Genomic DNA, 21,525 nt, shown 5'->3' on the forward strand with positions numbered 1-21,525 from the left:
CATCCACAATGTTGTAGAAAATCACCAAAGGCCAGCGGGCAGTCATGCGCTGACAACTATATGTTGCTGTGACTTTATCCAAATTGTCAACTCCTCCTTTGGTGGAATTGTAGTCCAGTATTATTTGTGGCTTGATGTCCTCTCTTGCACTCAGCGATGCATCTTTGTGCATTGTGCTCATTACAAGAACATTCTTGTTCTTCTTTGGGCAGTATGAAACAACAGTTGCATTTTCAGAGAAAGCAAATTTAGAGGAATGCACAGTTCTGCCCTGCATTTTCAGAAGCTCACTGGGAAGTTCAGGTTTGTTTTTTCTGATTGTTCCAACCATGGTCAGCTTTCTCTTCTGTAGTTCAACACCAAGGCGGTAGGATGTGAAGAAGTTGTCACACGTGATGTTATGACCTTGCAGCCCTTCACTCATGTCCAGCACCACCCGCATCCCCTGGTTTTTCTCAGGCACTCCGCCGGGTGGCTTCCCAGTGTAAACTTGCATATTCCATGCATAGCTTGATGTGGCATCACATGCTGCCCATATTTTGATGCCATATTTTGCAGGCTTGTTTGGCATATACTGTCTGAAGGGACAACGTCCTCTGAATGGAACAAGGCGTTCATCAACTGTAACATGAGGACTGGGATTGTACAGTAACGGTAGAATTTCCACCCATTTATCCCATACATCTCTGATTGCAGCTAGTTTGTCTCTTTCACGTCGACCCGGTCTGGTATCACGGTTATCAAAGCGAATCACCCGAGAAATTATGTGGAATTCTTGTAGAGACATTGTTGCCCGAAATATTGGCCTTCCATTCTCTTCATTCCACAGGCTGGCCGTTGCTTCTCCGTTTGACCGGTAGACTCCAGCTAATATGAGCAATCCAATGTATGCATGCAAGTCAATCCGATCCAGTGGCTTCCAGTTCTCTTGAAACACACGGCTCCCCTCCAAGTTGGTCATGTCCAGAACAATCTTCTCTATTGCTTGGGGTAAAAAGAGCTCAAAAGCTGATTGTATGTCATGGACTCGAGTGACAGCAAATCGTGTAGGTCCTGGAACCATTTTTATTACATTGGAAGCTGAGAGTCTACCTTGACCTCGTTGTGGTGACGGTGACCATTCAATATGACCATCTTTAGACTTCCATGTCTTCTCTTCTCTTGATGATGCTTGTTGCATGCTCTGTCTCTCATCTGATGTAGGGGATGGTACGGCAGACTCCTCCTCTGAATCCTCTTCAATGAAGACAAAATCTGGATCATCAACAGCATTGTCCTCTATCTCTGAAATATCCTCTGTCTCTGAAACCTCTTCTTCTTTTTCACTGTCACAGTCCAGAATTTGTGATAAGACTTCATTGATTGAAAATCTTTTGGAGCTCATTTTTGAGTGTCTGTGTCAGGGACCTGCTGCTCTCACACTGAGGAGAAGCTTGGGAAAGCCCTTTTTAACCCAAACACAATTCTAAAAGTGCAACCAGGACCAGTCAAAACAAAATAAATCAAAGACACTTTTTTGTTTTGCACCTGTGCAAATATATATACACATGAAAGCCTCCGGGTCAAAATGACCCACAACATCATGTTTGTATACAAAATGTACACAGACATTCCACAACACATCAGTGTGTCCACATTTTGCAGTTAGGTTCATGACCCTAAATGAGGAAAAGTCATGTAATTTCATGGCGAAAAAGAGTGGTTAACTAGTATTTTAGACAACGCAAAAGTGGAAACGGGTCAAATTGACCCACAACATAACAGGAGGGTTAACAAGCTAGTTAGCTACCACGTGTTCTTGTCAAACTGTCAACAGAGTAGCTAGCAAGCAGCAAGATATGCCAAATAACAGTATAAAACCACTTGAGAGCAAACAAATCAGGTTTGACCGTCCAGACAAGTCACATGGCCAGGAATCAGATTTGTATCTGACTTCAAACCACCTTTGTAAATGTGGCTTGAAATATTTTGGCTGTTCAGTCTGCAGGAAAAAGAATCAAATATGCAAAATGTTTTATTTGAGTCACTTCAAACAACCAATGTGAACAAGACTTTACTGATTTGCAGGGGCGTCATTTCAGCTAAACCTAGGTATGGCAGAGGTAGGGAGGTTCGGGTTGAGGAATTTTTATAAAATTGAAGCTCATTTACTAAATTTATACACAATTCAAAAACTCTAAAATGCAATTTGGAGAACAGCAAAACAAGCGAAATTGACGAGCCATTATCACCTTGTTGCTGTAGCTTCATTCACTTCAGTCAATAGGGGATTTAACATTATACAATTAAATCATACAAGAATTTGATGCTATCCACTTGCTCAGCACCGGGATTAAAACTCTAGTTTAGTTTAATGTTTACCTGTTTTGAGAAAAAGTCGCGCTATTCCCTGCAGCTGCGTCGAATCGATGAGCTCTCCATAAAGCCAGCCACACAAACAGCCTTCCCTCCCACTCGTCTGCATGGTCGTAAAGTAAATTAACATCTGCCCATAAACTGAGTTTGCCTTTTAATCTGGATTTTCTGCCCCTAAACTGCGTTTGCCTTTTAATCGGGATTGGAATGATTTTAGTAACCTTTTAAATGTTTGGTGTTGAACTAGCGTAGGTGCATAAAGATAGCGGACCCCATACACTTAGCACAAATGCCTCATTTGCTAAATTCGCTGTATAGTATATTGTTCTCCTTTACATGCTGACCACACCGCACGCATCGTCAACGAGCGTCTGCGTGGCCAGGGGCTAAAAGAGAACTCCGTTCTGTTTGTGACGCTCAATTTGCTGCAAATCCTGCCTCTCCCATCTCCTCATTGTTTTTTAGGAGCATCTATCCACGTGGGTGATTGAAAGATGAACTTGAGGTCTACGCTCCAGTCCAGTTGGCTGTGGTAATGCGCCATAAAGCTGGTTGCCAACCGCAATATAAAGTCCAAAGAAGAAGAAGAAGCCTGAAGGAGGAGAGATTACTAGAAAACAAACCTTTACTGTTTTATCTGTGGATGAATTGTCGGAGTAGAGGACCTTGTGCATTTCAGATAAAATAACAACCCAATGTTTATATCCCAGGACAAATGATCTAACAACAGCAAGCTAGCTAGCTAAATTGCCATAAATGTTTAATGCTTTTCGACCCGTCCCGAAATTAATATAATTGGTTCAGAGTTTGTTTTGATATTTCAACCTGCGTGTCCTGATCCTGTCTGGTGTGGGGGAACAAAATCAACTTGCACGCGCGGTCTGGATAGCATGTTACTCTTTTTTGTGTGTCGTCATAAACACAGTATACATGACCACAATTCTATCCTCAAGGCACCGGCAATTTGAAAAACCGAAAAAGTTACATTGTGGTGATTTATTGGCGAGTTGAACCATGTCGCGCGCAGTAGTTTTTAAATCCTCCAGTGCGTGAGAGGGGCTGAGAACAGCGTGGCTGAGGGTGGAGAGTGAAGGCTCTTCACTGACTTTCGGGACACTGTTGTAGGGTTGGCCATGTAGATCTTGTCCAGCCGATGAACTACATATACTTTTGTTTTTAAGCGTCTTTGAGATTATCTGTATAATGAAAAGCGCTATATAAAATAAAACAATGTATTATTCGTATTAATAATTTGGTGGGTGCTTATATTGATCCTATTTAGCACATGTTCAAGTGTGTATTAATATGCATATGTGAATTGGAAATGTGTTTTTTGCACATCCTAACTCTCCATGAGACACCCTCAGAGAGTGGGGTCACAGCCAGGGTCTGCCATTATCACCTTGTTGCTGGAGCAATTAGGGTTAAGTGCCTTGCTCAAGGGCACATCAACAGATTTTTCACCTTGTTGGCTCGAGGATTCGAACCAGCAACCTTTTAGTTACTGGCCCAACGCTCTAACCGCTAGGCTACCTGCCGTCATATCAATCTAACTAATCAAAAATAAATAAAATAATAAATCTGATCTATTGGAAGATTATAGCTGACTCGTGGCTCGTGAACTAAGACTTGGCGAGTTTGTCTGTTTTTTGTGAATAAGATGCTTCAAATGATACAATTCAATAGGAATGGCGGACAAAGAAACACAGCATTAGGTTGACAGTTTGAAATCTAACTGTTTTTGTCATTCTAATTTCAATGTATCACTTCAAATGTTTCACACAAACCAGATGAAACAAACTGCTCAGATTATAGTCCTGCTCTTCCATCTCTTAATCTCACTGGCCACCACATATTAGATTGACTAGAATATTAGTCATTAGGTGTCAGAGCAGACTAAACTCTTGGATACAGTTTCCCCAGACACAAATTAAGCCTAGTCTTGAACTAAAATCACTTTCAATGGAGATTCTCTATTTGGGCATACTTTTTAGTCCAGTACTGTGTCTGGGAAACCGGCCCTACAAGACTCCAGAGAAGAGTAATTTGTGGGTTCAAAAGGCCAGTGGTGATTAGGTTGTTTGTGGAGTAGGTTGGCAAAATTCCATAAACTTTCCTAAACTTTCAACTATAATTTCTGAAAAACCTGTGTTCATTATGGGGAAGTTTACAGACTTTTACAACCCTCTGCCGTGTGTCTGCTTCTTACACACTGCTAGCTCCTCACAGCTCCTGACTCTCCAATTGTGCCTCCACAGGGGAGCTGGAGAACAGAATGGGGCTGTTGTCCATCGTGGGAAAGGCAGACTTGCTGTCTAGGCCTTGGCCAGTCAGCGCTGCATAGTGACTGCCTTGCTGCGGAGCCTTCTTCATAGGCAGAGGGACATGCTGATGCCACTGGGCTGCAGAGAACAGAGATGTCTCTAGGTATTTTAGTGCATGTATTTGATATATTGATACACTTAAAGCACAATCATTAGCAATTGTTGAGTAATTTAAAACTATCACAATGAACACTGTGACAGGTAAGAGAAAGCTGTTAAAAGTTGTATTGAATGTAACTTACCATAGATGTCTAGCCTCGCTGTGCATGAAACAATTCCAGCCTCATTCTTTGCTGATACGGTGTACCAGCCAGCATCCTCTTTCCTGGTTGGCTGAATCAGGAGGCAAACATATCCAGTGGCATCCTTGTGTAAGCTAGAATCAAAAAACATATATCTTCAATTAAATGATCACACTAAACTAAATGTATTTATTTTTGGTGAATAACACATTAATATTCTAATAAATAAAAAAATCATCAAGTGGCTGAATTGGAATGTACTCAAAGCATGGGTTTTGTGTGTTACCTCTAGTCTTCATGAGTTTGAATATAAGTGGGCAGTCACCTTTCTGGTTTAAGGGTGAGAGGTTAGTTAGGGAATATTAACCTGACTCTGGCCTTGGTGTGAGGAATGGTGTCATTGTCTTTCTTCCAGTAGATGACAGGTGGAGGTATGCCCAGCACCCTGCACTCCAGTCGGACGGGGGTGCCCTCTGCGACGCCTGTGTTCTGGAGCTTCTCCACAAACTGGGGGACCTGCCTCATCTCTTTTTCTGAACAGGAAAATAATAGTTATTCTCTGTTACGTACAATTACTATACTACTTATCAATTGTCATGGCATACATCACTATACCAACAAATTTATGTTTTTGTCTTTACTTATTCAAAAGCTATCATTGATACCTACATTATATAATTTAGGTACACTTTATACTAACTTTCAATAATAAGTCATCATAAATGCTTATAAATATTTATTCATAATGGAATACTAATTTGTTAACAAGATGTACACTATTTGGGGTTCATGAAAATACTTGTTTCGAGAACTCTTACCCACAACTCTTAACTCTAGACCGAAGGAGCTCTGTCCTGCTTTGTTGCTGGCAATGCAGGTGTATGTCCCGGTGTCGTCCTGTTTTAGAGGGTCTATGACAAGGGAATGGATGCCATTCTCCCTCACCAGCATCCGGTGGTAGAAGTCTGGGTAGATGGGCCTCCCGTTGATCAGCCACATCAGCTCTGGGTTTGGAAGGCCACTAACCTGGAAAACAGAGAAACACACAGGACTTCTTGTGAGATGTATACAGTACTATCTATCTTCAAAGGCTATCCTGACTGATATTTAGCACAGATTTGTTTAAATAGTCAATCTAAAATGTATTTAAATGACCATTGCTTAAATCATTCTATTCAGTTATTTTACAGTCCATGGTTATTTCACATACCTTGCAGTCTAATCTACAGACTCTGCCCTCATGAGCCACTGTGTCCCCTGGAGCCTGGAGGAAGTGAGGTCGGAAGAAGCGTTCCTGGGTTGGTTCACCCTCTTCCACTTCCTGTATGCGGGCCCGCACCCTGTAGGCATGTAGGGATGTGCAGAACATGTTACAGTACACATATATATATATTGGCCCTGGTGTTGCTGAGATATCTTGTCATCTGCAATTGCTATTGCTAAGACAATGATGTATGAGATTAGTGTTGCTATCATAGGGATAAAACAATATCGCTTTCTCAGGCTCTGATTGGTTTATCTCTATATTGGTTTATGGTTGCTATGAGGGTTTGTGTCCAACAGTAGTCTGGGCAATATCTACAGTAACAGTCAAAAGTTGGACACACCTACTCATTCTAGGGTTTTTCTTTATTTTTACTGTTTTCTACATTGTAGAATAATAGTGAAGACATCAAAACTATGAAATAACACATATAGAATCATGTAGTAACCAAAAAAGTGTTAAACAAATCAAAATATATTTGAGATTCTTCAAAGTAGCCACCCTTTGCCTTGATGACAGCTTTGCACACTCTTGGCATTCTCTCAACCAGCTTCATGAGGTAGTCACCTGGAATGCATTTCAATTAACAGGTGTGCCTTGTTAAAAGTTAATTTGTGGAATTTCTTTCCTTCTTAATGCGTTTGCGCCAATCCGTTGTGTTGTGACAAGGTAGGGGTGGTATACAGAAGATTGCCCTATTTGGTAAAAGACCAAGTCCATATTATGGCAAGAACAGCTCAAATAAGCAAAGAGAAATGACAGTGCATCACTACTTTAAGACATTAAGGTCAGTCAATCCGGGAAATTTCAAGAACTTTGAAAGTTTCTTCAAGTGCAGTCGCAAAAACCATCAAGCGCTATGATAAAACTGGCTGTCATGAGGACCGCCACAGGAGTGGAAGACCCAGAGTTACCTCTGCTGCAGAGGATACGTTTATTAGAGTTACCAGCCCAAATAAATGCTCACAGAGTTCAAGTAACAGACACATCTCAACATCAACTGTTCAGAGGAGACTGTGTGAATCAGGCCTTCATGGTCGAATTGCTGCAAAGAAACCACTACTAAAGGACACCAATAAGAAGAACAGACTTGCTTGGGCCAAGAAACACGAGCAATGGACATTAGACCAGTGGAAATACAGTGAGGGAAAAAAGTATTTGATCCCCTGCTGATTTTGTACGTTTGCCCACTGACAAAGACATGATCAGTCTATAATTTTAATGGTAGGTTTATTTGAACAGTGAGAGACAGAATAACAACAAAAAAATCCAGAAAAACACATGACAAAAATGTTATAAATTAATTTGCATTTTAATGAGGGAAATAAGTATTTGACCCCTCTGCTAAACATGACTTAGTACTTGGTGGCAAAACCCTTGTTGGCAATCACAGAGGTCAGACGTTTCTTGTAGTTGGCCACCAGATTTGCACACATCTCAGGAGGGATTTTGTCCCACTCCTCTTTGCAGATCTTCTCCAAGTCATTAAGGTTTCGAGGCTGATGTTTGGCAACTCGAACCTTCAGCTCCCTCCACAGATTTTCTATGGGATTAAGGTCTGGAGACTGGCTAGGCCACTCCAGGACCATAATGTTCTTCTTCTTGAGCCACTCCTTTGTTGCCTTGGCCATGTGTTTTGGGTCATTGTCATGCTGGAATATCCATCCATGACCCATTTTCAATGCCCTGGCTGAGGGAAGGAGGTTCTCACCCAAGATTTGACGGTACATGGCCCCGTCCATCGTCTCTTTGATGCAGTGAAGTTGTCCTGTCCCCTTAGCAGAAAAACACCCCCAAATCATAATGTTTCCACCTCCATGTTTGACGGTGGGGATGGTGTTCTTGGGGTCATAGGCAGCATTCCTCCTCCTCCAAACACGTTGAGTTGATGCCAAAGAGCTCAATTTTGGTCTCATCTGACCACAACACTTTCACCCAGTTCTCCTCTGAATCATTCAGATTTTCATTGGCAAACTTCAGACGGGCATGTATATGTGCTTTCTTGAGCAGGGGGACCTTGCGGGCGCTGCAGAATTTCAGTCCTTCACAGCGTAGTGTGTTACCAATTGTTTTCTTGGTGACTATGGTCCCAGCTGCCTTGAGATCATTGACAAGATCCTCCCGTGTAGTTCTGGGTTGATTCCTCACCGTTCTCATGATCATTGCAACTCCACGAGGTGAGATCTTGCATGGAGCCCCAGGCCGAGGGAGATTGACGGTTCTTTTGTGTTTCTTCCATTTGCGAATAATCGCACCAACTGTTGTCACCTTCTCACCAAGCTGCTTGGTGATGGTTTTGTAGCCCATTCCAGCCTACAATCTTGTCCCTGACATCCTTGGAGAGCTCTTTGGTCTTGGCCATGGTGGAGAGTTTGGAATCTGATTGATTGATTGCTTCTGTGGACAGGTGTCTTTTATACAGGTAACAAACTGAGATTAGGAGCACTCCCTTTAAGAGTGTGCTCCTAATCTCAGCTCGTTACCTGTATAAAAGACACCTGGGAGCCAGAAATCTTTCTGATTGAGAGGGGGTCAAATACTTATTTCCCTCATTAAAATGCAAATCAATTTATAACATTTTTGACATCCGTTTTTCTGGATTATTTTGTTGTTATTCTGTCTCTCACTGTTCAAATAAACCTACCATTACAATTATAGACTGATCATTTCTTTGTCAGTGGGCAAACGTACAAAATCAGCAGGGGATCAAATACTTTTTTCCCTCACTGTATGTCCTAATTTGAGATTTTTGGTTCCAACCGCCGTGTCTTTGTGAGACGCAGAATAGGTGAAAGGATGATCTCTGCATGTGTGGTTCCCACCGTGAAGCATGGAGGAGGAGGTGTTATGGTGTGGGGGTGCTTGTTGGTGACACTGTCTGTGATTTATTTAGAATTCAAGGCACACTTAACCAGCATGGCTACCACAGCATTCTGCAGCGATACGCCATCCCATCTGGTTTGCGCTTAGTGGGACTATCATTTGTTTTCAACAGGACAATGACCCAAAACACACCTCCAGGCTGTGTAAGGGCTATTTGACCAAGGAGAGTGATGGAGTGCTGCATCAGATGACCTGGCCTCAACAATCACCTGACCTCAACCCAATTGAGATGGTTTGGGATGAGTTGGACCGCAGAGTGAAGGGAAAGCAGCCAACAAGTGCTCAGCATATGTGGGAACTCCTTCAAGACTGTTGGAAAAGCATTCCAGGTGAAGCTGGTTGAGAGAATACCAAGTGTGCAAAGTTATCATCAAGGCAAAGGGTGGCTACTTTGAAGAATCTAAAATCTAAAATATATTTTGATTTGTTTAACACTTTTATGGTTACTACATTATTCTAAATGTGTGATTTCATAGTTTTGATGTCTTCACTATTATTCTACAATGTAGAAAATAGTAAAAATAAAGATAAACCCTTGAATGAGTAGGTGTGTCCAAACTTTTGACTGGTACTGTACATCTGGGATCTTACTGTAAGTAACCTCTACAAACAACAGTAAGAGCTGCAATCATGCTGGCTCTCCATGCTGAAGAGGGTTCTTCTTACCTCTGCAGATCACAATTCACACTCAGTCAGCCCTTCTCACCTCTGAGAGTGAATCATAGGTGTCATTCTGTTTCGGAGAGGACCTGTTTGGATGATCAAATGACCAGAGCAGCTGATTCGTCCCTGGTGAGCATCAATTAATTCATTAGCAAATTAGATTTGGCGAAGGGGTAAGAAAGGTGTATAAGAGTGAAACAATTACAGGAGGTTATGTTACCTGGGGGTTAGCTGCCATGACAGTGTAGTTGCCATCATCGTCGTTATTGGTGACCTCTATGTGTAGGGCACATGTTCCGTCCCCCTCTCTTATCTTCTTATAATGATCATTTATTCTCAAAATCTGCTTGCCATCCTTGAACCAGTAAACCTGAAATGGGTTAAAGAGAGAGGAAGATTTCTAACAAATGTTGAGTACATGTCCACTCACTGTATGGTGAATATACAGATGAATTGCCATATCAAAGTCCAGATCCTGGACGACCCCCCAAATATAATACAAGAGAGAGGCCAGAGGCCTCTGTCCTTCCTGCCTGATATTGGCAGATAAAACATTAACAGTCTGTGTGGCTCAGTTGGTAAGAGCGTTGTTAGTGCAACACTAAGGTTGTGGGTTCAAATCCTGACAGGATCACATACACATACTATAAATCTTTGTACTCACCATACTGTAAGGCACTTTGGATGAAAACCTCTGCTAAAAAACATTCTGGGTCACATGATAACATATTAAAGAAACATACATGTGCTGTCTCACCTTAGGTACGGGGATCCCCACCACTTTACAGGAGAATGTCATAGGCACACCCTCCATGGCCCTGAAGTTCTTCAGCTTTTTGTCAAATATGGGAGCGATGCACTTCCCTGTTGGGATCTCATCGTGTTGTACCTCGTCATCTGACTCCTCGACTGGCGTGCGCTCCAGACGGAACTCTATCTCACTCATCAGCCTCTGCTCGAAGTTGGACACTTTGTACTCCTAAAATAAAGTAAGACCGCTGTATAAAAGTAATTGCTGTAGTCATGCCAATAGTGTAAGTCATTAAAGTGCTTTCCTTGCGTAGGTTAAATTTAAGCAAAACTAAAAAGAGCATCACTGTTAAATATCTAGGTATCATATCATGCGACAGTATAGAATGTAAAAAATCAAGATACTGGAAATAATAATACTATGGCAGGAATAAAAAATAGTATGACACCTGATATAATGGTAGAGACTCCTGCATGTAGTGAAGGAAACATATTCACCAATTGAAATATTGTATCAAACACTTTACCCAGATGGAATGGGGATACATTTCAGAAACGGTTTTGGAGAGTATTTACAGTACTTTAGTAGATTTACAGAGGAGTCAGACCCAGAGCACCATTTCACCATTTAGCAATGGTGATATTGTGTTAAAGGCATGGTGGGAGTCAATCCAATTCCAATATTCCTAATTGAGAAGTAATGAAGAACATTGGAATCAAATCAAAGTTTATTGGTCGCATACACAGATTTGCATATGTTATCACAAATGCTTGTGTTTCTAGCTACAACAGTGCAGTAATAATACCTAGCAATACACAACAATACGCACATAATCCAAAAAGTTAAAATTAAGAAATATCAGAACGAGCAATGTCAGTCTGGAATATAAATATACAGTGCATTTGGAAAGAATTCAGACCTCTTCCCTTTTTCCACATTTTGTAACGTTACAGCCTTATTCTAAAATTGATGAAATATTTGTTTCCTCATCAATCTACACACAATACCCCATAATGACAAAGCGAAAACAGGTTTTTAGAAACGTTTGCAAATAAAAAACAGAAATACATTACACAAGTATTCAGACCCTTTGCTATCAGACTCGAAATTGAGCTCAGGTGCATCCTGTTTCCAATGATCAACTTGATTGAAGTCCACCTGTGGTAAATTCAATTGATTGGACATGATTTGGAAAGGCATATAGCTGTCTATATAAGGTCCCACAGTTGACAGTGCCGTGTCAGAGCAAAAACCAGGCAATGAGGTCAAAGGAATTGTCCGTAGAGCTCCGAGACAGGATTGTGTCGAGGCACAGATCTGGGGAAGGGTACCAAAAAATATCTGCAGCATTGAAGGTCCCCAAAAACACAGTGGCTTCCATCATTCTTAAATGGAAGAAGTTTGGAACCAACAAGACTCTTCCTAGAGCTGGCCGCCCGGCCAAACTGAGCAATCGGGGAAGATGGGCCTTGGTCAGGGAGGTGACCAAGAACCCGATGATCACTCTGACAGAGCTCCTCTGTGGAGATGGGAGAACCTTCCAGAAGGAAAACCATCTCTGCAGCACTCTACCAATCAGGCCTTTATGGTAGAGTGGCCAGACGGAAGCCACTCCTCAGTAAAAGGTACATGACAGCCCGCTTGGAGTTTGCCAAAAGGCACCTAAAGGACTCTCAGACCATGAGAAACAAGATTCTTTGGTCTGATGAAACCAAGATTGAATTCTTTGGCCTGAATGCCAAGCGTCACGTATGGAGGAAACCTGGCACCATCCCAAGGGTGAAGCATGGGGGTGGCAGCATCATGCTGTGGGGATGTTTTTCAGCGGTAGGGACTAGGAGACTAGTCAGGATGGAGGAAAAGATTAACGGAGCAAAGTACAGAGAGGTCCTAGATGAAAACATGCTCCAGAGCGCTCAGGACCTCAGACTGGACGAAGGTTCACCTTCCAACAGGACAACGACCCTATGAACACAGCCAAGACAACGCAGGAGTGGCCTTGAGTGGCCCAGCCAGAGCCCAAACTTGAACGCAATCGAACATCTCTGGAGAAACCTGCAAATAGCTTTGCAGCGACGCTCCCCAACCAACCTGACGGAGTTTGAGAGGATCTGCTGAGAAGAATGGGAGAAACTCCCCAAATACAGGTGTGCCAAGTTTGTAGCGTCATACCCAAGAAGACTCGGCTGTAATCGCTACCCAATGTGCTTCAACAAAATACTGAGCAAAGGGTCTGAATACTTATGATATTACGTTTTTTTTTATATATATATATATACAGTTGAAGTCGGAAGTTTACATACACTTAGGTTGGAGTCATTAAAACTTGTTTTTCAACCACTCCACAAATTTCTTGTTAACAATCTATAGTTTTGGCAAATCGGTTAGGACATCTACTTTGCATGACACAAGTAATTCTTCCAACAATTGTTTAGACAGATTATTTCACTTATAATTCACTGTATCACAATTCCAGTGGGTCAGAAGTTTACATACACTAAGTTGACTGTGCCTTTAAACAGCTTGTAAAATTCCAGAAAATGATGTCATGGCTTTAGAAGCTTCTGATAGGCTAATTGACATCATTTGAGTCAATTGGAGCTGTACCTGTGGATGTATTTCAAGGCCTACCTTCAAACTCAGTGCCTCTTTGCTTGACATCATGGGAAAATCAAAAGAAATCAGCCAAGACCTCAGAAAAAGAATTGTAGACCTCCACAAGTCTGGTTCATCCTTGAGAGCAATTTCCAAACACCTGAAGGTACCACGTTCATCTGTACAAACAATAGTACGCAAGTATAAACACCATGGGACCACGCAGCCGTCATACCGCTCTGGAAGGAGACACGTTCTGTCTCCTAGAGATGAACGTACTTTGGTGCGAAAATTGCAAATCAATCCCAGAACAACAGCAAAGGACCTTGTGAAGATGCTGGAGGAAACGGGTACAAAAGTATCTATATCCACAATAAAACGAGTCCTATATCGACATTACCTGAAAGGCCGCTCAGCAAGGAAGAAGCCACTGCTCCAAAACCGCCATAAAAAAGCCAGACTACGGTTTGCAACTGCACATGGGGACAAAGATCGTACTTTTTGGAGAAATGTCCTCTGGTCTGATGAAACAAAAATAGAACTGTTTGGCCATAATGACCATCGTTATGTTTGGAGGAAAAAGGGGGGTGCTTGCAAGCCGAAGAACACCATCCCAACCGTGATGCATGGGGGATGGCAGCATCATGCTGTGGGGGTGCTTTGCTGCAGGAGGGACTGGTGCACTTCACAAAATAGATGGCATCATGAGGAAGGAAAATTATGTGGATATATTGAAGCAACATCTCAAGACATCAGTCAGGAAGTTAAAGCTTGGTCGCAAATGGGTCTTCCAAATGGACAATGACCCCAAGCATACTTCCAAAGTTGTGGCAAAATGGCTTAAGGACAACAAAGTCAAGGTATTGGAGTGGCCATCACAAAGCCCTGACCTCAAGCCTATAGAACATTTGTGGGCAGAACTGAAAAAGCGTGTGCGAGCAAGGAGGCCTACAAACCTGACTCAGTTACACCAGCTCTGTCAGGAGGAATGGGCCAAAATTCACCCAACTTATTGTGGGAAGCTTGTGGAAGGCTACCCGAAACATCTGACCCAAGTTAAACAATATAAAGGCAATGCTACCAAATACTAATTGAGTGTATGTAAACTTCTGACCCACTGGAAATGTGATGAAAGAAATAAAAGCTGCAATAAATCATTCTCTCTACTATTATTCGGACATTTCACATTCTTAAAATAAAGTGGTGACCCTAACTGACCTAAGACAGATAATTTTTACTAGGATTAAATGTCAGGAATTGTGAAAAACTGATTTAAAATGTATTTGGCTAAGGTGTATGTAAACTTCCAACTTCAACTGTACATTTGCCAAAATTTCTAAAAACCAGTTTTTGCTTTGTCATTATGGGGTATTGTGTGTAGATTGATGAGGGGGGAAAAAACAATTTCATCCATTTTAGAATAAGGCTGTAACGTAACAATATGAAAAAGTCAAGGGGTCTGAATACTTTCCGAATGCACTGTACATATAAAATGGTATAGGCAGTATGGTCAGTATATGAATAGAAAAGGTGTGTACAGCAGTAGTTATATAGGATGAGCCATGACTAGAATACAGTATAATACAAATAAAAACTATGTAAACATTATTAAAGTGACCAGTGTTCAATTACTCTATCGGGCAGCAGTCGCCTAAGGTGTAGAGTAACGGATGGTAGCCGGCTAGTAACAGTGACTTAGGTTCAGGTCAGGGTACTGGGCGGAGGCCGGCTAGTGGTGACTGTTTAACTGTCTCATGACCTGGAGATAGCTGTTTATCAGTCTCTCTGTCCCAGCTTTGATGCACCTGTACTGTCTCCTCCTTCTAGATGGTAGCGGGGTGAACAGGCCGTGGCTCGGGTGGCTGAGGTCCTTGATGATCTTCTTGTCCTTCCTGTGACACTGGGTGCTATAGATGTCCTGGAGGGCAGGCAGTGTGCCCTCGATGATGCGTTGGGCTGCCCGCACCACCCTCTGGAGAGCCCTGCAGTTGCAGGCGGTGCAATTGCCATACCAGGCGATGATACAGCCTGACAGGATGCTCTCGATGGTGCATCTGTAGAAGTTTGTGAGGGTCTTAGGAGCCAAACCAAATTTCTTCAGCCTCCTGAGGTTGAAGAAGCGCTGTTGCGCCCTCTTCACCACAGTGTATTTGTGAAGCGACCATTTCACGTCATCAGTGATGTTCGGCGAGGAACTGAAAGCTTTTGACCCTCTCCGCTGTGGCCCCGTCGATGTGGATGGGGGCGTGCTCTCTCTGCTGCCTCCTGTAGTCCATGATCAGCTCCTTCATTTTGTTGACGTTGAGGGAGAGGTTGTTTTCCTGGCACCACTCCGCCAGGGCTCTCACCTCCTCCCTGTAGACTGTCTTGTCATTGTTGGTAATCATGCTTACCACTGTTGTGTTGTCAGCAAACTTGATGATTGAGTTGGAAACATGCGTGGCTACACAGTCATGGGTGAACAGAGAGTACAGGAAGGGGCTGAGCATGCACCCCTGTGGGGCCCCCGAGTTGAGGATGTGCGTGGCAGAGGTGTTGTTGCCTACCTTCACCACTTGGGGTCGGCCCGTCAGGAAGTCTAGGACCCAGTTTCACAGAGAAGGTTTCAGACCCAGGGCCCGGAGCTTAGTGATGAGCTTGGAGGGCACTATGGTGTTGAAGGCTGAGCTGTCATCGATGATCAGCATTCTTACGCAGGTACAGTATTGAAGCAAGTGGGGACAACAGACTGGGATATGGAGAGATTGAATATGGCCATAAATACTCCAGCCAGCTGGTCTGCACATGCTCGGAGGACGTGGCTTGGGATGCCGTCTGGGTGGGCAGCTTTGCGAGGGTTTACACACTTAAATTACTTACTCACATCAGCCAAGGAGAATGAGAGCACACTGTCCTCGTGAGCAGAGGGGGCCCACGTCGCGGCTCAATGTTGTTTTCCTTGAAGCGAGTGAAGGTGTTTAGCTAATCCGGGAGCGAGGCGTCAGTGTCCGTGACGAGGCTGGCTTTCCCTTTTATAATCCGTGATTGTCTGGAGTCCCTGCCACATACACTACCGTTCAAAAGTTTGGGGTCACTTAGACATGTCCTTGTTTTCGAAAGAAAATACTTTTTTTGGTCTATTAAAATAACATCAAATTGATCAGAAATACAGTGTAGACATTAATGTTGTAGCTGGAAACGGATGATTTTTTATGGAATATCTACATAGGCGTACAGAGGCCCATTATCAGCAACCATCAGTCCTGTGTTCCAGTGGCACGTTGTGTTTGCTAATCCAAGTTTATCATTTTAAAAGGCCAATTGATCAATAGAAAACCCTTTTGCAATTATGTTAGCACAGCTGAAAACTATTGTGCTGATTAAAGAAGCAATAAAACTGGCCTTCTTGAGACTAGTTGAGTATCTGGAGCATCAGCAATTGTGGGTTCGATTACAGGCTCAAAATGGCCAGAAACAAATAACTTTCTTCTGAAACTCGTCAGTCTATTCTTGTTCTGAGAAATGAAGGCTATTCTATGCAAGAAATGACCAAGAAACGGAAGATCTCGTACAAGCTGTGTACTACTCCCTTCACAGAACAGCGCAAACAGTCTCTAACCAGAATAGAAAGAGGAGTGGGAGGCCCCGGTGCACAACTGAGCAAGAGGACAAATACATTAGTGTCTAGTTTGAGAAACAGGCGCCTCACAGGTCCTCAACTGGCAGCTTCATTAAATAGTACCCGCAAAACACCAGTCTCAACGTCAACAGTTGTGCACCGGGGCCTCCCACTCCTCTTTCTATTCTGGTTAGAGCCAGTTTGCGCTGTTCCTTTTACAATCACATGTGGTCCTCTGTAGCTCAATTGGTAGAGCATGGCGCTTGTAACGCCAGGGTAGTGGGTTCGATCCCCGGGACCACCCATATGTAAAAATGTATGCACACATGACTAAGTCGCTTTGGATAAAAGCGTCTGCTAAATGGCATATTATTATTATTATTATTATAATGTTAGTGGTAATGGTAGTGGTGTCTGAGATGTATGGAAATGATGACAACATTACAACACAATGACTTTCGGAGGGATAACAAATGGGATCCATGGCCTCAGCTGAAATGTTATATTTTAAAGAAATGTTTTTATGCACATTTATACGCAAGAAAGGTAGACGGTTGCTCAAATCTTAGAATGTCATATACAGTACCTCAACTTATTTGGGACATAACATGAATGTGGTCGATATTTCAGTTTAGAAATAGTTTAAATCAGTGGTCACCAACCTTTCCTGAGTCAAGATCACTTTGAGTCAAAATGCAAGCCGAGATCTACCGTTCAGATTATTTTTATGCAAGTTTATGCAACATTAACCAATTAAAAATAATTCTGTACCAATGAGGTTTGAGCAGTAGTCCATAGGCCCAATACATTATCACTGCATATTGGCTACGCTTGAATTGCCCTGCCAATGTTGTTCTTCTCAGACCATTTAGAAATTATATTTCAAAATTGTAGGTATATGATCACACTGGTAATAGATCATTTGTTCTATTACTTGTGAGGCACAGCTGAGTGAGCATAATAATTAGCTTTTTTTTGTGGACTGATGGCCTGCATCTGATGGTCAGTCTGAGGGGAGGGAGGGAGCAGTGGTGAGACTGCCTCTCACCCGACTCAACGTCCCTCCTCTCTCCTTCCCTCCGCTGAGAAAAGGGGACACAGTCTTCCAACTGATGGCGAAACATACACCTATATATACAAAAGTATGTGGACACCCCTTCAAATTAGTGGATTCGGCTATTTCAGCCACACCCATTGCTGACAGGTGTATAAAATCGAGCACACAGCCATGCAATCTCCACAGACACACATTGTCAGTAGAATGGCCTTACTGAAGAGCTCAGTGACTTTCAACGTGGCTCCGTCATAGGATGCCACCTTTCCAACAAGTCAGTTCCTCAAATTTCTTCCCTGCTAGACCTGCCCCGGTCAACTGTAACTGCTGTTATTGTGAAGTGGAAACGTATAGGAGCAACAACGGCTCAGCCGCGAAGTGGTAGGCTACACAAGCTCACAGAACGGGACTGGCGAATGCAGAAGCGCGTAAAAATCGTCTGTCCTCTGTTGCAACACTCACTACCGAGTTCCAAACTGCCTCTGGAAGCAACGTCCGCACAAGAACTGTTCATCGGGAGCTTCATGAAATGGGTTTCCATGGCCGAGCAGCCGTACACAAGCCTAAGATCACCTTGTGCAATGCCAAGCGTCGGCTGGAGTGGTGTAAAGCTTGCCGCCATTGGACTCTGGAGCAGTGGAAACGCGTTCTCTGGAGTGATGAATCACGCTTCACCATCTGACAGTCCGACGGACGAATCTGGGTTTGGCGGATGCCAGGAGAACGCTACCTGCCCGAATGCATAGTGCCAACTGTAAAGTTTGGTGGAGGAGGAGTAATGGTCTGTGGCTGTTTTTCATGGTTCGGGCTAGGCCCCTTAGTTCCTCTTAACGCTGCAGCATACAATGACATTCTTGACGATTCTGTGCTTCCAACTTTGTGGCAACGGTTTGGGGAAGGCCCTTTCCTGTTTCAGCATGACAATGCCCCCGTGCACAAAGCGAGGTCCATACAGAAATGGTTTGTCGAGATCGGTTTGGAAGAACTTGACTGGCATGCACAGAGCCCTGACCTCAACCCCATCGAACACCTTTGGGATGAATTGGAATGCCGATTGCGAGCCAGGCCTAATCGCCCAAACTTCAGTGCCCAATCTCACTAATGCTCGTGGCTGAATGGAAGCAAGTCCCCGCAGCAATGTTCTAACATATATTGGAAAGCATTCCCAGAAGAGTGGAGGCTGTTATAGCAGCAAAGTGGGGGACCAACTCCATATTAATGCCCATGAGTTTGGAATGAGATGTTTGACGAGCAGATGTCCACATACATTTGGTCATGTAGTGGAAGTCGCACTGCATCATTTCTGCCTTATGCACCAATTCATTTTGTTACTCCTATGACCAGAGAATGTGAAATATTCCTTGACATTAAAAAAGACACAAGCCGCAAATAATAACAGCGCAAGATTATCGAAATACTCATTCATTGCAGCTGCAGTGCTGGTTGTAGCGTGAGTGGAAGTAGGGAGGATGCACATTCTATGGCTTATAACGTTTTGAACAAAGTGTCAACAGCTGAATAACAACTGAAACATTAACTTACTCATTAAAAACAGCAGCTGTTTGCTGTATTCATTGAGTCTCTCTCTAGATGGTTGTAAAAGTTTAGAAATCTCACATTATTAACTTTTCTGTGCATTCCAGGCATCCTTTTACAATCTATGGCACAAGGAAACTTTGCAGACTCGTGATCTGAGCTATCTGATTGCCAGTGTTAGTCCTATAGGTGCACTTGATTTGCTCTCTGGAACTGCCGGATAGGTGGAGGTCTACCTTCAGACACATGAAATGGTTGAAATTGTGAACACTTTGCCATCCTGGTGCTAGGGCTGCTGAATGAAGTGCACCTACCACCAACAGTGTGAAACAAATAAAACAATAGGAATGCAAGGCTTTATCATTTATTTTTTGTGAAATGTTTGGTGATCAACTAGGAATGGTTTGAAGATCGACCAGTCGATCGCGACCGGTTGGTGACCACTGTTTTAGTTTATTCATGAAATGGATATTAGTTAACAAATACTTGCCTCATTTATGAATAATTAACTACAGTAGCTAGGTTTCCATCCAATTGGCGACAGATTTTAATGCAAAAATTCTAAAATCCGCATAAAAACAATGTGAATTTTCTCACCAGATATGTTTCTGTCAAATTGACTTTTTGCAGATTAAACTGTGCGTAATGACGTAGTGCACATACAACTACCTTTTGCGGTTAAATTCCCATCGCATTTTCAACTCTACTGATGGGTATTTTCACAACAAGTGTTGCCTTATATAGCGAGTGTGCCCACTGTTGGCTAGAGCGTGTATAGCCTACATGATGAGATTATTATGGACTAAAGAGCAATATTATTTTTATTTGTTAAACGGCAGCCAAGCATCAATGATCATGTCACCAGAATAAGACGCTTGATATTTATTGGAAAGGAGCATCAAGCTCATCACCTTACACTTTCACCACCCTGTGAAGTTAATCATAATGTATTTAATCTGTAGCCTAATAAACTGCATGCTTTCCTGACAAGTCGTTGTGGGAGGACCACACAACATGTTATCGCGTGACTCCAAGTTTAATTTTATATGACGGTTATTATATCAATATTTGCGCATTAAAGCGTTTATACCGACATTTCTCGCATAATTAATTTTACTGACACAAAAAGATCCCCCCTTGTCTAGTGTATTTTGTTTTGTCTACATTTGGAAAGTTGACATCAGGCATGTCAGGACATTTTTTATCCGACATGTACTTTACCTGCATAAAAAGTTTGGATGGAAACCTGGTTAGTGTTTGGATATATGAGTATATATCCATACTACCTAAAACCTGTTTTCAACATTCACTAACACTTTACATTAAGTTGCTCTTATATCTGTGTAGTAATGCTGTAATTACTACACTCACTATGAAATATTTTTATTCACTTTGTAATTGTAATGGGCTTGAGTGGTTTTAGTTATTACGCAAGTGGAATAAGGAACAGTCCCGATTCCTCGTGTCCCTTACGAAAAAAGATTGCAGTTAGAGTGAAGTATAACTGCAGTATGCTGCAAATACTGTGGCCAAAATAACACTGTTTTCTTTTACTGCAGTAATTTTGCAGAGTAACTGCAGTTAGAGTTCAACTGCAGTACACTGCAGTTATTCTGAAATTACTGAGTCCAAAATACCACAGTCGACTGCAGTTACTGCAGTTTCAAAACTGCAATCTTTTTTTGTAAGGGTTACAAAAAACATTCAAACCATTATGCAATTACTAAAGTACTATGTATTAACATGTTAATCCAATGTTGTTACTGGTGTAAATACAGTGTTTCTGCACAGGTATAAGAGCAACTTAATGTAAAGTGTTACCGAACATTCTGAGCAAAGCAATGCTTGGGAGAGAGAGATGTTCGCTGTACCTCGTCATAGTTAAAGACAGTGGCAGGAATGTTTGGTCCGAGGGGTCTGCTCGCTGTTTTCCCCTCATAAGCAGTCGGCTTCTATGAGAGGATAGGGATGAATGATGAACACCAACACAAACTCACACACACACACACACACACACACAGAGAGACACACAGGCATCACTACCACTAATGTGTGATTGATATGATGCATGGTGTTATATGGGACACATACAGTACATGATGAATGAATATGGAAAATGAATGATTGGAAAAGGATTGCTCGCTGATGCTCTGCTGATCTCTGTTTAGATGAATGCATGTTCTCACTGCTTCCAGATTGTTTCACATTGTGTCACTTTACTCCACTTCCAATGTTAAAGGAGAACAAAATGGAATTGTAA

The 21,525-nt window shown here is 42.5% G+C and overlaps 1 protein-coding gene across 1 annotated transcript in view; it reads right to left on the reverse strand.

Annotated features, from left to right (window-relative positions):
- Nucleotides 1-4,578: 4,578 nt before the first annotated feature.
- LOC311133592 (myopalladin-like) overlaps nt 4,579-21,525 on the reverse strand; it is a gene marked incomplete at both ends in the record, with an annotated part of 44,674 nt that continues 27,727 nt past the window's right edge. The window contains 9 exons of the mRNA XM_084167108.1: nt 4,579-4,757; nt 4,922-5,055; nt 5,289-5,454; nt 5,740-5,947; nt 6,132-6,261; nt 9,775-9,857; nt 9,952-10,101; nt 10,489-10,710; nt 21,137-21,217. Coding sequence (XP_084023234.1) covers nt 4,579-4,757; nt 4,922-5,055; nt 5,289-5,454; nt 5,740-5,947; nt 6,132-6,261; nt 9,775-9,857; nt 9,952-10,101; nt 10,489-10,710; nt 21,137-21,217 — 1,353 coding nt within the window. The remainder of the gene's footprint in view (nt 4,758-4,921; nt 5,056-5,288; nt 5,455-5,739; nt 5,948-6,131; nt 6,262-9,774; nt 9,858-9,951; nt 10,102-10,488; nt 10,711-21,136; nt 21,218-21,525) is intronic.

This window comes from Coregonus lavaretus (assembly GCF_964263955.1).
Source record: "Coregonus lavaretus genome assembly, chromosome: 1".
Classification (NCBI taxonomy): domain Eukaryota; kingdom Metazoa; phylum Chordata; class Actinopteri; order Salmoniformes; family Salmonidae; genus Coregonus; species Coregonus lavaretus.